The 15724-nt window shown below is 41.4% G+C and overlaps 1 protein-coding gene across 1 annotated transcript in view; it reads right to left on the minus strand.

Annotated features, from left to right (window-relative positions):
* kcnh5b (potassium voltage-gated channel, subfamily H (eag-related), member 5b) overlaps positions 1-15724 on the minus strand; it is a 73993-nt gene that overhangs the window by 47020 nt on the left and 11249 nt on the right. Inside the window, exons 4-5 of the mRNA XM_044048234.1 lie at positions 13762-13890; positions 4824-4939 (exon numbers count right to left, since the gene is read on the minus strand). Coding sequence (XP_043904169.1) covers positions 4824-4939; positions 13762-13890 — 245 coding nt within the window. The remainder of the gene's footprint in view (positions 1-4823; positions 4940-13761; positions 13891-15724) is intronic.

Consider the following 15724-nt stretch of genomic DNA (forward strand, 5'->3'; position numbering starts at 1 on the left):
ATTTTCTCATGCTATGTATATTTTCTTATGTATTTGTTAAATTTCCTTGCTTTATATGACAATTTGTTTCATTTTGCACATTTTTTTACTACAATCAATTTAATTGTATTCGATTTACAATATAATTGTTAAATTTCGCTCATTTATTTATACCGCAATTTGATCAATTTTATGCTAAAATTTGTCCAGTTTTGCCTATTTTATATATGTGTATATAATATATACACATTGTTTGTGTATACTTTCTGCCAAATTTGTTAAATTTGCTTCTTTTATATATTTGTTCCATTTTGATAATTTTTTTCACTACAATTTTTTTTAATTGTATTTTAACGTTACGCTATATGACTGAAGTTGCTTACTTTAAATGACAGTTAGATTTTGCTTATTTTAATACTACAATTCATTCACTTTTACTTAATTTCTAACACATTTATTCAATTTTGCTTATTTTATGCAACGATTTAATGCCACAATTTGATTCTTCTGATTTTGCTCACTTTATGTGACAATGATTTCATTTTGCCTACTTTTCACTGTTTCCTATGTTTAGTGTGTTTTGATAAGAGACATGGAGGTGGGGGACAACGGCAGAGACGTTTGCAGAGATCAGAGTGCGATGCCTGGGCTCTGATAACGCTTAGAAGCTGCTTCAGCAGATAAGAACATCAGGACTGAGATTGCCTCTCCAGTCGCATTAACCCGTTTGATTGAGTTCAGGTCGACGGTGCAGAACCCACAAGTTGGTCCGTTTAAAAAAATAAGTAGAGTTTGATTCTGGCCGTGAAGGTCAGTGTGTTACGAGTCGAGGTCGATGTGACCTTTTCTGGCTGACTGAAGAACAAATGTGCTGCTGCTGCTGCTGCTGCTGCTGCTGCTGCTGCTGCTGCTGCTGCTGCTGCTGCTGCTGCTAGTGTTCACGTTCCACCAGAGGGGGCACTGCAGGACACCATGGTCTTTACACAGCATCAGCAGCTTTAAAAGCTCCCGCTGGATCAATAGTTATTTATATCCTTTATAGATTATCAGAACTAGAGATTAGAACAAAAAATAACACGAGGATCCTCACACATGTGTAAATGAAGGAAGAGCATAAACTATAAAGAAAATGTAATAAAAATGTGGGATATACAGACTGAACAACACAGAGGAACAGACTTTACTTTCTTTATCACCCGAGTAATTTGTGTTGTGTTGTTTTGTTGATCCTCTTTGTTTCTTATTTATATTCATCGTTCCTGGTGCTCTCTGTGATAAAAAACACACCATGATTAACTTTGGCTTGAAATGAAGCAGAAATGAAATGAGAAAAGAGGGAGAAATCAAGCGTTTAATGTCCAAAAATATAAAAGTAAAAAGAGAAAAATAAATATCCAGTTTAAGTGGACATGTAGGGATCATCCTAAACTGTTTCTGCCTCATTAGGACCAGGTTTAGGACCAAGTAGTGGATTATTGCACTACTTATGTTAACACTTCAACACTTAAATAACTGTAATGCTACTACAAGTATTTCTACTCTTGTACTACAACTGGAATTACTAGTACTTAAAGTCAGGCTATGTTTGCTGCTGCTAAAATGACTTCTGTTACAGTATTACTGTATAATTACAGTACTACAGTGATACAGTATTACTACTCATGAATATAATATATAATTACTGATAAAGACACCACTGACGATACCATTTAAAGACAGCCAACACTTCTGTGATCACTGACTACAACAATAACTACAATTTGTAACATTTTCCTTCATTTATACAAAAATGTGTGGAATTTTACCTTATTGTACAAATTGTGTGATTTTCACCTATTTTATACACAATATAAACCATAATTTGGTCAATTTTGCTAGCTTTATATGGCAATTAGTTAACAGCTAATTCATTTATGCACCTTTGCTTAGTTTATTTGGTAATTTAGCATATTTTATACAAACATTTGTTCAATTTTGGTTACTTCATATAAAAAACTTTATTATTATTTATAATTTCAATCTACTATTTGTTCTTATTTTATAGCACAATGTGTTAATTTGTGCTTACTTTATATGGCAATTAGTTTCATTTTTGCTTATTTCTCTTCATTTATACAACAATTTATGCATATTTTACATTGCAATTTGTGCAATTTTATGAATTTTAATGTTAGACTACTTGATAGATGTTGCTTACTTTATACAACAATTGATTCAATTTGACTTCAATACATTTTGTACAATTGTCCTTATTTGATGCATATTTAATACCATAATTTGTTTCTTCAATTTTGGCAATCTTATACATGTACATATTCTATTCTACTTTTTGTGTGTATTTTTTACTAAATGTGTTCAACGTGTTTGCTTTATACAACAATTTGTTTCATTTTGATTATTTTTCTTACAACAATTTATTTAATTGTATTTGATTTATACTACAATATGCTAAATTGTGCATATTTAATGCATATTTTATACTACTTACTTCTATTATCACTGACACAATGTAAAGATTGTCCTGTGATGAAGATGAGTTACTTCATTTATTCTCAGTCTGTTCCTACAGTAATGACGAGGCGGACGAAGACGAGGATCGACGGCTAGTTTTTGAAAAACTGCAGAGCCGCGTCTGATCTCGCCCTCATCAGCAGAGCTGCCAATCAAACGGCTCCCGGTCAAGAACGGAGCCGCCACTCAAAAGTGAGACTGAGGAGCCCGGCGGCATTGTGGGTAGAAAAGAAAGCCAGAAACAAACTGCCAGGCTGGCGTGACACTCGATGGCGTCCTTGACAGAAGCAGCCAGCTGTGCCTTTCAGACTGAAGAGCAGATGCATCACCTGTGAAATCTATTGAGTGAGTGCACTCAGGACATTAGGAGGCCTCAGCAATCCAAAGGCTTTTTTTAATCTTCCCCTCCTTCCTTCCCTCCCTCCCTCCCTCCCTCCTTCCTTCCTTCTCTCACAACCGTCCTAACACCTCATCCATATCAAGATCCACAAGAAAGACACAACAGCCTCAATCCACCGATGGCTATCTGATAACGGTTAGATGCCATTACTAGACTACCAACTAGAAAACTAGTACTTGATTGTGTACCGAGGCATCTTCATCTACATCTGTTGGTCACATCTCTCAGAAGTGGGCGGTGACTAAGGCCTTTCCAGATTTGTATGCAGCCTGGTGTTAGCCAGGCTACTGCAGTGCAATTATATACAGTATGATTGACAAAGCAGAAGGAAATCTGGCTTGTAACCAGATGTTTGCTGTTTCGACCCAAGCGTTTTTACCCATTTACAATTGGACACTCTAAATTGAGCCCCGTCATGGGAGGGGGCAACATCCAGTGTATCTCCAGTGCCGGTCCCAAGCCCTGGAAATGGGTTGCGTCAGGATGGGTGAGTTTCCGCCACAGGGTGGACGGGCTCAGCCTTTGAGATCAGGTGAGAAGCTCGGACTTCCAGGAGGAGCTCAGACTAGACCCGCTGTTCCTCCATGTCGAGAGGAGCCAGCCGAGGTGGTTTCGGGCATTCTGGTTAGGATGCCTCCTGGACGCCTCCCTGGGGAGATGTTTTGGACATGTCCACCCAGGAGGAGACCTCTGGGCCATCGCTGAACACACTGGACTGGGAACGCGTTGGGTTCCCCCTGGAGGAGCTGATGGAAGTGGCTTTCTGGGCTTCCTTGCTAAGGCTGCTGGCCCTGTGACTCGGAGTGTGACTCTGCCCAACCGATTAATTGGTCTACCTCAAAGTGACTCCCCTATGGTTTGCTTAAATTCACTACCTTCTCTAACCTGAGCAGCCCATGGTCAAGGAGAAAGGGAAGTCCCTGCCAGGTCAATGGCTAGGGTTTCCCTCAGCATGGTACCCAGTCCCATGGTACCCAGTCCCCATCCCTGTTAATCATTCTACATTGACCCCAGCCACAGGAGGGGGACACATCCAGAGCACTCGGCCCCAAGCCCGAATAAATGCGAGGGTTGACTCAGGAAGGGCATCGTGCGGATCTGCTTTGGTGAAACCCTAGAGAGGAAGAGGCCCAGAGAAAAACAAAAACTACTTTCTCTTACCTCCTCCACTCTCATTTCACTGCCATCCCAGTGTTTTCCATTTCATCCTCTCTCCGACCTTAAAACCTTCCCCCGCAGTGACACTTGCACACAGTGAAAGCTGCACACATCATTTGTGATACGTGTGGATGAAACTTAAACAAATTCTGATTAAAAGCCGCCGCGCGCACTGAAGGCGTCATGAATAAAACAGGCTGGAGGAGGGAGAAGACGACGAAAAGACAAGAGACGACACACGAGCCATCATCTTTCCCAAGCCCCCAAATCCATTCTCTGGATTCCTATCATTCAGAGTGCCCACAGCACCCGCCTTCTCCACCCAGCATGCAATTTTAATCACCTGCAGTCGGCGGCAGGAGCAGTGAAAGCATCGCTCACTGAGTCAAACAGCGTCGGCGAGAAAGTGCACAGTGTGCTTGTTTTCACCCATGAACGCATGTGCAGTTTAACATGGCGTTGATGAAGAGGCTTTAAATGTTTTCTATGAGAGGTCTGTTTCTGCAGAATTAATGTAAAGAGCAGAGAGTTAACTTCCAGGTGACAGAGTTGTGACTGTGACCTGTGCTTATTCAGTGTTTCCTCAGGAGGTTTGCGTGAACACAGAAACCGAAGCGAATAGGAACACTTTGAGATGAAAATTTAATGAATTTATGACCTCTTTAAGAGCTCTAAAAATACTAAATAATACCATTAATGCAGTGGAACTACAATGGTATGCACTATTGTGAAGCTGACAGACAGGTGTCAGTGTAAATCTTTGTTTTCCACTCACCTCTGCGAGTCTCGACTGCTTGTGGCTGACTTCGTGTTTGCCGATGGGCGCCAGCTGCTGCAGCGTGTTGCGGTTGTTGGTGAGCGCTCGCGTCAGCCGCGCAAACTTGGTCCATCCTGCAAAAGAAAAAAAAAAAAGGAGGAGACATCAACAACAATGGGACACGGCTTTGGGAACATACAGCAGATCTGAGCTGATGAAGGACGACCCGAGCAGGTCCATGACTCCACCAGAGAGATGGTGGAGTGACAAAATACTCACACACCTGCCATTCAACATTTGCCACTAGAGGACTATGTGTCCTCCAGCTGGTGGTTTGCATTTAACATCCTTTAACCTAATCCAGTCTCCAGCAGCTGCAAGAGTTTGACCTCAAACCTCAAAGACGTCGTCTCCTTTGGGGGGAATCGATGCCACAAAAGCCCCTGAAATCTGAGCACATGGTTTCTAATAAACATTGGTGAGGAAAGCTGCTGTCCATGTCTCTGTGTGGTCACTGCTTTCACCGCTGCTAGATTTATAACAACTCCATTTAAAGCCGATAAAGTTCAGTGTTTGGTCGACAGATTCAGAAGGTGCAGCCCATGTGGAAGAGTCTGAAAACTGTATTCCCTTCAAAGGCCACCAGGCACGAATCCACTGCTATTTAAAGTCAAAAGGGGATACTTTAGGTCAGAGGTCAGCACGTAAAACATCACATCTTCATCAAACATTAACCTCTTTTCTTCTAATATAAAATATTTAATATTGTAGAAAAACGGTGTCACAGGAAGTTACTAATGTCTTAAAAAGTTTTTTTTCAGAATAAAAGACACTAAATTCTGCATGACTTCGTCATTTCTGTGAAGAACAGCCAAAAATTAAAAGATTTTTAATGCATCTACCTGCTCGGATATTAATGATGGTGGGCCAGTATCGGTCCACAAGCCGCCAGTTGCTGACCACTGCTAGTATGGTCCAATAGGTGGACGGCTTCCAGGAGAAAACTGAGACTAAACACAAGGAAGCTTCAGTTTGTTTTTTTGTGATATTGTAAATCCAACAATAATCAGCTTTCTAATAAACAGCCTGATTGAGGCTTTAATCGTAGACCAACAGACATCTTTTAAAATTTGCGTCCTGAAGCAAAAATGTGTTGTGCATCTTAATCAGTGTTTGTGTACTTCCTCGTTGACCTTTTCCCTCGTCATTGATTAATGTTCCCCAGGTTTGTTGACAGGAAGTATTTTATCATTGTTTGCATTAAAAAGTGCTATTTTACGTACGAGCTCATTAAAAATGCAGGAGGAAAATTCAAAGTGAGCTTCATGAAAAATGGCCACGCTGTTATGCTTCTTCCAGTTCTTTTTTATTTTTATTGAATCATACTTTTCTTTTTGTTATTTAGCAAAAATAAAGAATGAGAAAATAACCAATAGCACAGCCCAGTTAGCCCCGGAGACTCGGTTCTTAGTGAAAAGAACTGAACCTGAGACGGTGCTGCATCAAGAATCACTGAAGGAAGGACGAGATAAACAATGAACAAGAAAACTGGCTCATCTGTCCTTTTAATGCAGGACAACTTCTGTGTTTACCCACAATGCCCTGCGCTGTAGTCCACTTTCTGCATTTGGTTCACTTGCAGCAAACTGAGACCTACTGTATGTTTCAAGGTGGACCAGAGTTCGCTTCTTTGGTTCTGTTGAGCATTCACACCTCCCCAAACCAACTGGACTCTTAGAGCAAACGAACTAGGGATCTAAGGATGCACCCTTGGAGACGGTTAACCTCCTTATTTTCTTACATTTAACAAGCTGAAACACACCAAACATGATTTTGAATGTGTGAATGAAACTTAGGAGAAGTTATCCTATAGACCTTGTCTGAGTGGGTCAGCGAAGACCAGATCAGCCTTCACCTGCAGAAGAATTCCATCTTTGGTCTCTCGACATGGAGCTGGTCCTTGCTCCACTGGTGGCTTTCTTCAGAAGAACTGATGTTGCAGGTCAACCGTGAACAGCCTGAACCATGAAATAGGCTGCGTGTTATCCGACACTGGTTTTGCGAATGGTTTTTGAGCTCCTGGAGGTTGCCGTGGTTGTTGCCACCTTCTCCGAGAAGATGATCTTTTTCAGGTCTACAGACCTGACCCCGCCTCCCTTTGCCTCCTGGTGGTGGCACCTGATGTTTATTGTCTTCGACTCTCTACAACATTTCATGGTTGACCTGGAAACATGACGTTAATCTCAACTTCTTGCATCGTGAGTGCTGGTCCAGCTTAATTGGTGAGGTCACACCCTGCACAGGTTGCCGGTCCATCGCAGGGCCCCAGCTACATGTCCTGGTTTTTAAAACGTGCCTTAACTGAGGCCTGATTTAGCAGCAATGACGTTCAAAGTCTGTCCTGCACTTCAGATGTAGAACCCTGTCTAGTGTCTCTTTCCCGTCACAGCTCTGTCCACATTAGCCTCTAGTTTCAGGGGGGACGGGTTCTCCCGACTCTGCCGCTCTAAATATAAAATCAAATGTCTGAAAGGGCAGAGAGCGGCAGCGCGGAGTGAACGACCCAAGCCTTTGAAGAGACCATTATGAATAAAACGTGGACTTTCAAACAGCTCTTAACCCTCAGGCCTCGGGCTGACAGAAACGCCCACCTCCTCCTCCTCCTCCTCCTCCCCCTCCTCCTCCTCTTCTTGTTCTCCTTTCAAATGTAGGGAAAAACTCACTTGTCACTTCTGTGCAGTCGTGTGAAAAACAGGCAAACACAACAACACGGTTACATCTGAACAGAACACGCGGCCCCATGCAGCAACAGTGCGTCGCCTTCCCCCGAGGAAACCGCTGTTACGTAACTTAATGCACGTCCTCAGCTTCTTTTATGAGATCTTCTATATGTGCTGATACTGGAAGTTGGCAGCATCACACAGCCATAGATAATAATAAGACGGGCGGCTCTCGGCCAGAGAGCCGGGGGTTTTTTTCCCTGGAGGAAAAGTGCTGCGGCGGAGTTTGTGTGAATATTGTCGACTGATGGAAAAGCATCACACACGGCCAAAAGTCATCATGATGAGCGTTTACTGGTGAGACGACGCAGAGATAAAAACAGCCTCAACCCCACTTTTTTATTCATTTCTGATGCTTTTACTGAGCAGAGATCAGATAATAATAATGTGTGAATCTGTAAAGTGCTTCATTACCGTTTCAGTGCCATTCTTCATACAGTGGGTTGCATAAATATCCGCACCCCTTTTACTTTTCAACATTTTGCCATGCTAGGACCAGAAACATAAATGTATTCAATTGAAATGTTATGTGAAAGACACACACTAAGGGACACACAATCATGAAGTGAAATGAAATGTATTCATGCTTTTGAACTTTTTTCATAAATACAAAACTGAAAAGTGGGGTGTGCAAAAGTATCTACCCCAGTTGAGCGCTTGTCAACTGCAGTTTTCAGATCTTTCCACAGGTCTGGGCTTTGACTTGGCCATTCTAACACATGGATATTTTTGGTTTTCAACCATTCCGTTGTTGCCCTGGCTTTATGTTTAGGGTCATTGTCTTGCTGGAAGGTGAACCTACGCCCCAGTCTCAAGTCTTTTGCAGACTCCAACAAGTTCTCATCCAAGATTGCCCTGTATTTGACTCCATCCATCTTCCCATCAACTCTAACCAGCTTCCCTGTCTGACTGTGTGTTCCTTAGTGTGTGTCTTTCACATGAAATTTCAATTAAATATATTTATGTTTGTCGTCCCAGCATGGCAAAATCTCAAAAAGTTGAAGGGGTGCGGATATTTATGCAACCCAGTGTATGTGCAATAATCACAACCTCCATTCAAAGGTGTACACGGTACATATACACAAATGTTTTTTTTCAATATTTAAAACTCTATTGCAACCTTTTGGTTCTATTTTTTCTATTCTAATGATTTCTTGTTTTATTCTATTTATTATAATTTTATTCTTGCTGTTGTAACAATGTGAACAAAGTGTAATCTAAATTATAGATATTAACAATAAACTCTTAACTACCAGCTGACACTCTCTGAGTATGTTTCCATTAAAGGTCAATTAATATGGGATCATTTTTGAACGGCTGATGCTGATAATTGGTGATAATTGATTAAATGTTTAACTGTTTAATGTTAACAAATAACACAAAAATCTCCAATCTAATAAATGTATATACATATATATATCTCGATATCGATAGATGGATAGACAGACAGACAGATAGACAGCTATATATATAAATTTGGGAATTATTACAGTATGTATCTTATTTTTTAAAAAGCAAACATATCAATTTAATCGTTCAAAAATATTGTATTTTACACTTGTTCTTTGTGCAGGAAGCCGCCTGCTGATTGGCTACTGAGGAAATATTCTAATAACTCTTATTTACTCCTCCTGAAGAAGGCGTGTGACCGCAGGGCTTTCACTTAAAGTGTGTTAAAGGCTCCTTTTACTAAAGCAGTACAGTAACAGTGGTGGTTGCGTAATTCACTCTACACATACATGAATTATAGAGCAGTACAACGTCCTAATGTGGTCGACAACAATACCAAAGCATCAGAATGGAAAGTAAGTCAATGTGCTCTTTCCTTTGCTTCTGTTTCCTTTAAGAGCCACGACGACCGCGTTCATCATGAAGCAGAGAGGAGGAAAACGCCTCGATGTCACACGCGGGAATTCAAGCCTCCGCCGTGAGGGGACGACGAGGACGACGTGGGACAAGTAAATAAGAGGTCTTTTTCACCGGTAATGATAACGCTCCAGCAGCACTGTGTGATTTATCAGAGGGGAACACAATAGCAGTAGAAACAAATAACATATATATATATATAAAACACAAAAGACCTGAGCTATAAATAACAGGATGAGCAGAGCTGGTGAATTCTGTGTTTTTATCTACAAGTTTTCCTTCTTCTTCTTCTTCAGTGACCCAGTCACATACAGACAGAGTTAAAGATCCTGTATGTAACTTTTGCTGCAGAACTGTCTCACCCGACTGAGGGAGCGTCTGTGTGTATACAGCAGCAGAGCAGGGGCGGGCATAGAGTTTATCCCGTAAAAATCACTACAGTATTTCCAAGGATGTCCTGGTGGCCAAAATGAGCAACAGCACATTTTACATACATTTCAATAAGATAAAAATATGATAAGATACGATAATAAGATGCGATAAAATAAGATAATGTACGATAAAACAAGATAATGTATAATAAGATGCGATAATACATACGATCCCATATATGATACTACACAATATGATACACAATGCGATATATGATACCTTAAGATAAGATAAAAACATGATAAGCTACCATAAATTAAGCTATAATACGATAAGACAATATACAATGCGATGATATAAGATACGATGTCTTTTAATCAAGTATTATCTGCTGAAACTTATTCCCGATTTTCTTCCCGAGTGTTAATTCTGGAGTTAACAATGTTAACACACCCAAATTGCCCCTGAAGGGATTAGAGAGATTAAAAGAGTAATCTGATTCTGAAGTGAGACAAGATGAGAAGCACAGAGACTTGATCAGGACTGTGCTGTCACAACTTGTTTGTAAATGTGAACCAAACAGCTGTTTACATTTGAAAAGTTTCACGCTGAACTCTGCAGAACAAAACGACACGTGAACTAAACAAACTCACAGATCTCACGAGTGAAGCTGAACGAACCAACGCCTGAGGCTCGTGTGTGTGTGTGTGTGTGTGTTCTGTCACTCATGCCCATCAGCTGTCTGCCTGAAATCATGTCTCGCCTGAGGTAACAGACGACGTGTGTGTGTGTGTGTGTGTGTGTGTTCTTTCACAGGTGCTGACAAAGCAAACTCTAAACTCAGCAGCTCGGCAGGAAAAAACAACAACACCATGGACGTCCAGTTGACCGGTCGCCGACACCTGTTTCTCACAGATGTTGATCGATGACGCTCTCTCTGCGTCTCACCGCCGAAACTACAACCGCCAATAAAGACGCCGCAAACTGACATCTCAATAAACATGCAGGGGAATTCTTCCGCTCTGATCGACAGGCTCCAGGAAGAACACACACACACACACACACACACACACACACACACACACACACACACACAGATACTTTAAGTCTGAAAATGGCTTCAGAGAAGTTCAACCCTCTCATGAGCAAGATTAAGATACGCTAAGATAAGATATGCCTCGATACGATAAGATATGATGAGCTACAAATCAACCGATAATGTCTGTATTTCGGGCATGAGCACACACAGTGTGGATTATGATTCATTTAAAATCTGTTTTCTTATTTTCAGATTCTCTCTCTCTCTCCCTCTCTCTCTCTCCCTCCCTCCATCTCTGACGCTGATGTGCTGCGGCGTGTCGAGCCACCGGAGCGGCCGGAGTCGGAGCCCAGAGCAGGTTTTGGTCTGCAGCACGAGAGAACTCAGCTGCCTGAGCCTGTGGCAGTGAAATCTCTGCTCCTCTCCCACTCATGTGATCAGCAGTCCACAGTCCACTGCTCTGTGACACAGTAACACTGTATCCTCCTCACTGCAGCCTCGAACCAGCTGTATTTAGGTGAATCTCTGCTGCCAGACTCTCCGTCTGTCTGCTGAGCGTCACTTAAACCCCACCGCCTCGTTGCCGGGGTGATTCTGCGTTTCACGAGCCCGTCCATTACTGCTTATGTGAATATATCTGTGAATATACATACATGAGGAACCATCTGTTTAATGATGCGATTCACGTTTCATTTTTCAGGACAGATGACGGCGAGGCCACACACGACAACAGACAACAGCTCCTGGAACTTTCCACCATCGCAACTTCATCTCTCCACCAAGCAGTTAAAGCACAAACGCTCATATTTGAATAATAATAATTATTCTCCTTTATATTATCACAGAATTGAGAAATAAACACTGTTAATTCTACCCAACCCCCACTGCTCCCGGGCACTGTTCAGTGACTGCCCGCTGCTCCTAACTCCTAATTCTAGGAGCTAGAAGAGGATGGATTAAATGCAGTAGAGGGTGGATTAAATGCAGTAGAGGATGGATTAAATGCAGTAGAGGGTGGATTAAATGTAGAATTATGCAGTAGAGGGTGGATTAAAGTAGAGGATGGATTAAATGGTAGAGGGTAGGTTATGCAGTAGAGGGTTAAATGCAGTAGAGGATGGATGAAATGCAGTAGAGGATGGGTTAAATGCAGTAGAGGATTAAATGCAATTAGATGGTGGATTAAAAGCAGTAGAGGGTTAAATGCAGTAGAGGATGGATTAAGTGCAGAGGGTGGGTTAAATGCAGTAAATGCAGTAGATGGTGGATTAAAAGCAGTAGAGGATGGATTAAATGCAGTAGGGGTTAAATGCAGTAGATGATGGATTAAATGCAGTAGAGGGTGGGTTAAATGCAATAGAGAATGGATTAAATAAAGTAGATGGTGGATTAAAAGCAGTAGAGGATGGATTAAATGCAATAGAGAATGGATTAAATGCAGTAGAGGATGGATTAAGTGCAGTAGAGGGTGGGTTAAATGCAGTAGAGGATGGATTAATGCAGCAGGTTAAATGCAGAGGGTGGGTTAAATGCAGTAGAGGATGGATTAAATGCAGTAGAGGATGGATTAAATGCAGTAGGGGTTAAATGCAGTAGATGATGGATTAAGTGGTGGGTTAAATGGTAGAGGATGGATTAAATGCAATAGAGAATGGATTAAATGCAACAGAGAATGGATTAAATGCAGTAGATGGTTAAATGCAGTAGAGGATGGGTTAAATGCAATAGAGAATGGATTAAATGCAACAGAGAAGGTGGGTTAAATGCAGTAGAGGATGGTTAAATAGAGAATGGATTAAATGCAGTAGAGGATGGATTAAATGCAGTTGAGGATGGATTAAATGCAGTAGAGGGTGGGTTAAATGCAGTAGAGGATGGATTAAATGAGGATGGATTAAATGCAGTAGAGGATGGATTAAATGCAGTAGAGGAAGGATTAAATGCAGTAGAGGATGGGTTAAATGCAGTAGATGGTGGATTAAAAGCAGTAGAGGATGGATTAGAGTATTTCTTGTATTCCTTGAATGAGAAGCTAGTCCATCAACAAACAGTTAGCCATGTAAACATCTTTATAAAAATATCGATGTGTCCACGGTGTAACCCGTCTGTGACTGCTGTGGCAGATGTTTGTCGTGTCTTGAGCAGCAGCAGCAGCAGCAGCAGCAGCAGCGTTGTCCTCGGCTGACTCACAGAGACGCCAACGACACGCTGATGTGACAATATCTGTTCCACTCAAACACTAATTACATGTTCAACCTGTGTTATTCACGTGTCGCCAAGCCCATAATGAACATTACACAACAACTCAGTGGGTCATAGCGGGTTCTGGGGGTCGTGGTGATGGTGGTGAACTCCATCACACGTGTTTACATGTACAAATAAAGGGCAAACACGCCCACTCCGTGGTGCCCACGACGACACCCAGGGCAGGAAGCTGACACTGTGTATCAGTCAGGGGACAAAGGACAACACCAGCCGCAGCAGCACCCACGTCCACGTCTGCCACGGTTCCTGACAACATCACAACCTCCTCAAACACAAGCTGACAACGACAGACGTCGCCACACACACTGCTCACATCACGCAAAACTGGAGACGACTCGTTTGGACCAGAGTTAGAGGAGAAGACACCAAGAAATGTTCTCGCAGGGACAGAGGGGACGGAGGTGGACGAACAAGACGAGGAGGACGGAGAGAAGACGGAGGAACGGAGGGCGGCTGTGATGGAAGACACACAAGATGAGGAAGGAGAAAATAAATAGAGGGGACATGAAAGACAGAGAGGGACAACCACATTCTCCTTCCTGCTCATATTTAAAAACATCGTTCAATCACTTCCATCTCCAGAAAACGGGAACACTCCAGTCGAGCAGAAGGGACGCAGGGACAAGTGTCTCACCTTTGGTCGTCTCGTCCTCAATGGGCTGTTTGAAGAGCGTGATGTCCTTGAACGTGCAGAGGAACAGAACCACCTTGTCGTTCTCGTTCCTGATGGGAGCCACTTGCATGTAGAACCACACTGGACTTCCTGTTAAAAAAAGAGAGAGATGATTCAGTTTCAATGATTTCTTTGTTATTTGGAGCAAAGAAACCGGAAAATATTCACATTTAAGAAGCTGAAAAATCACAAAAACTAGAAAATATTCACATTTAAGAAGCTGAAAAATCCCAAAAACTAGAAAATATTCACATTTAAGAAGCTGAAAAATCCCAAAAACTAGAAAATATTCACATTTAAGAAGCTGAATAATGACAGAAAGTTGCTTTTAAACATATAAACTGATGAATAAATTCATTGTCAACCCCGTTGATCATCAGTTCATCGTTGCAGCCATTTTTGTGGAGAGAAAATTTGGAAAAACCTCACAAAACAAACACATTATTGACTTTTGTCCAAATTAAATCTTGGTTTTGGCTGAAAATTGTGATTTATTTTGTTGAAGAAACAAAACAACAGACTGAGATTTAATGTTTTAAAAAAAAAAATTCTGGCAAAGAAATCTGCTCACGATTCCTTCACTTGTATAAGTACAACATTAGTATTTAGCAACCGATCATAGAATTTAGTGTCAGCTGTAGATGTACAGAGACAAACGTGATCAAACAGTGGACTGAAATATACCATTTTTTATGCTTAACATTTCAGTAGTTTATGCTAAACTGTAAAGACTTGCACCTGGATCAACAAATTACTTTATGATTTCATTTTTACTTTTAAAGAAACGAGACTTCTTTAACCCTTCTTCGACCGTTTGTCACGTGTACGTCACATTACCGTAACTCCTAGACTATTTGTGATATCGGGAAAATTCAAAAAAAATGGACTGGCGATCTGTCCAGGGTGTGAGACGCCGCCTTTCGCCCGACACCACTTGACACACATACTAATATACTTAATATTGTTTCATCATTTTTTTTTGAGTTTTCCTTTGTTAACGGGCAAAAAAACCCACAAAAAGTATTTTATACGTCGATATATAAAGCTTCCAATGAAGTGTGTCTGAGTGGGCGGGGCCAAAGATGGCTCTTTTCATGGTTGAAAAGGTGGTTTGGGCTTTAGTTACTCTTTCATTTCCTTTAAATATGGAAAATGGCAGCGTTTATCTGCTCGGCTGTGTTTCATTCACACACTGATCCTCGCAAAGAACAAGTTTAAGTCTTTAAATCGCACAAATTCAAGCAGATCTCTCACTGTCTGACAACTTAATGTGGACGGTCACCACACGCACACGCAGTGAGGGAACTCACTGTTCCTTCTGCAAACAGCTGACTTTACACACACACACACACACACACACACACACACACACACACACACACACACACACACACACACACACACACACACACACACACACACACACACACACACACACACACACTCATTTCATCTGTGCTCAGCCTCCATCACGCCTCCACGCTCATGATTTGTCAGCAAATTTCTGCCATTTTCAAATGGACGTGATGTGTTTTTATTGTTTGGTTGTTGTTTTTCTCTCGCTCTCCTGCTGTGGATTTTTCCATCACTCTCGGGAGACGGGGACATTCAATAGAGGACTATTTCTGTCCATGTGTGGTTTTTTTCTGGCAACTCTGCTGAGCCAGTCGCTCTGTCACTCACACATGTTTTTATTTATGTTGATTTACACATAAAACATGAATGAAAGTGAAGAAGATAATATAAAAAATGCTGTTTATGCTTTTTCTATCACTTCTCTGTTCAGAATGTCCGTCTGTCTGTCTGTGCAGGCATTAAAGTAGGGGTGGGTCATATGGGCAAAAAAGCTGAAAAATGACAGAAACTAGAAAATATTCACATTTAAGAAACTAAAAAATGACAGAAACTAGAAAATATTCACATT

The sequence above is a fragment of the Solea senegalensis genome, linkage group LG16 (genome assembly GCF_019176455.1).
Source record: "Solea senegalensis isolate Sse05_10M linkage group LG16, IFAPA_SoseM_1, whole genome shotgun sequence".
Classification (NCBI taxonomy): Eukaryota; Metazoa; Chordata; class Actinopteri; order Pleuronectiformes; family Soleidae; genus Solea; species Solea senegalensis.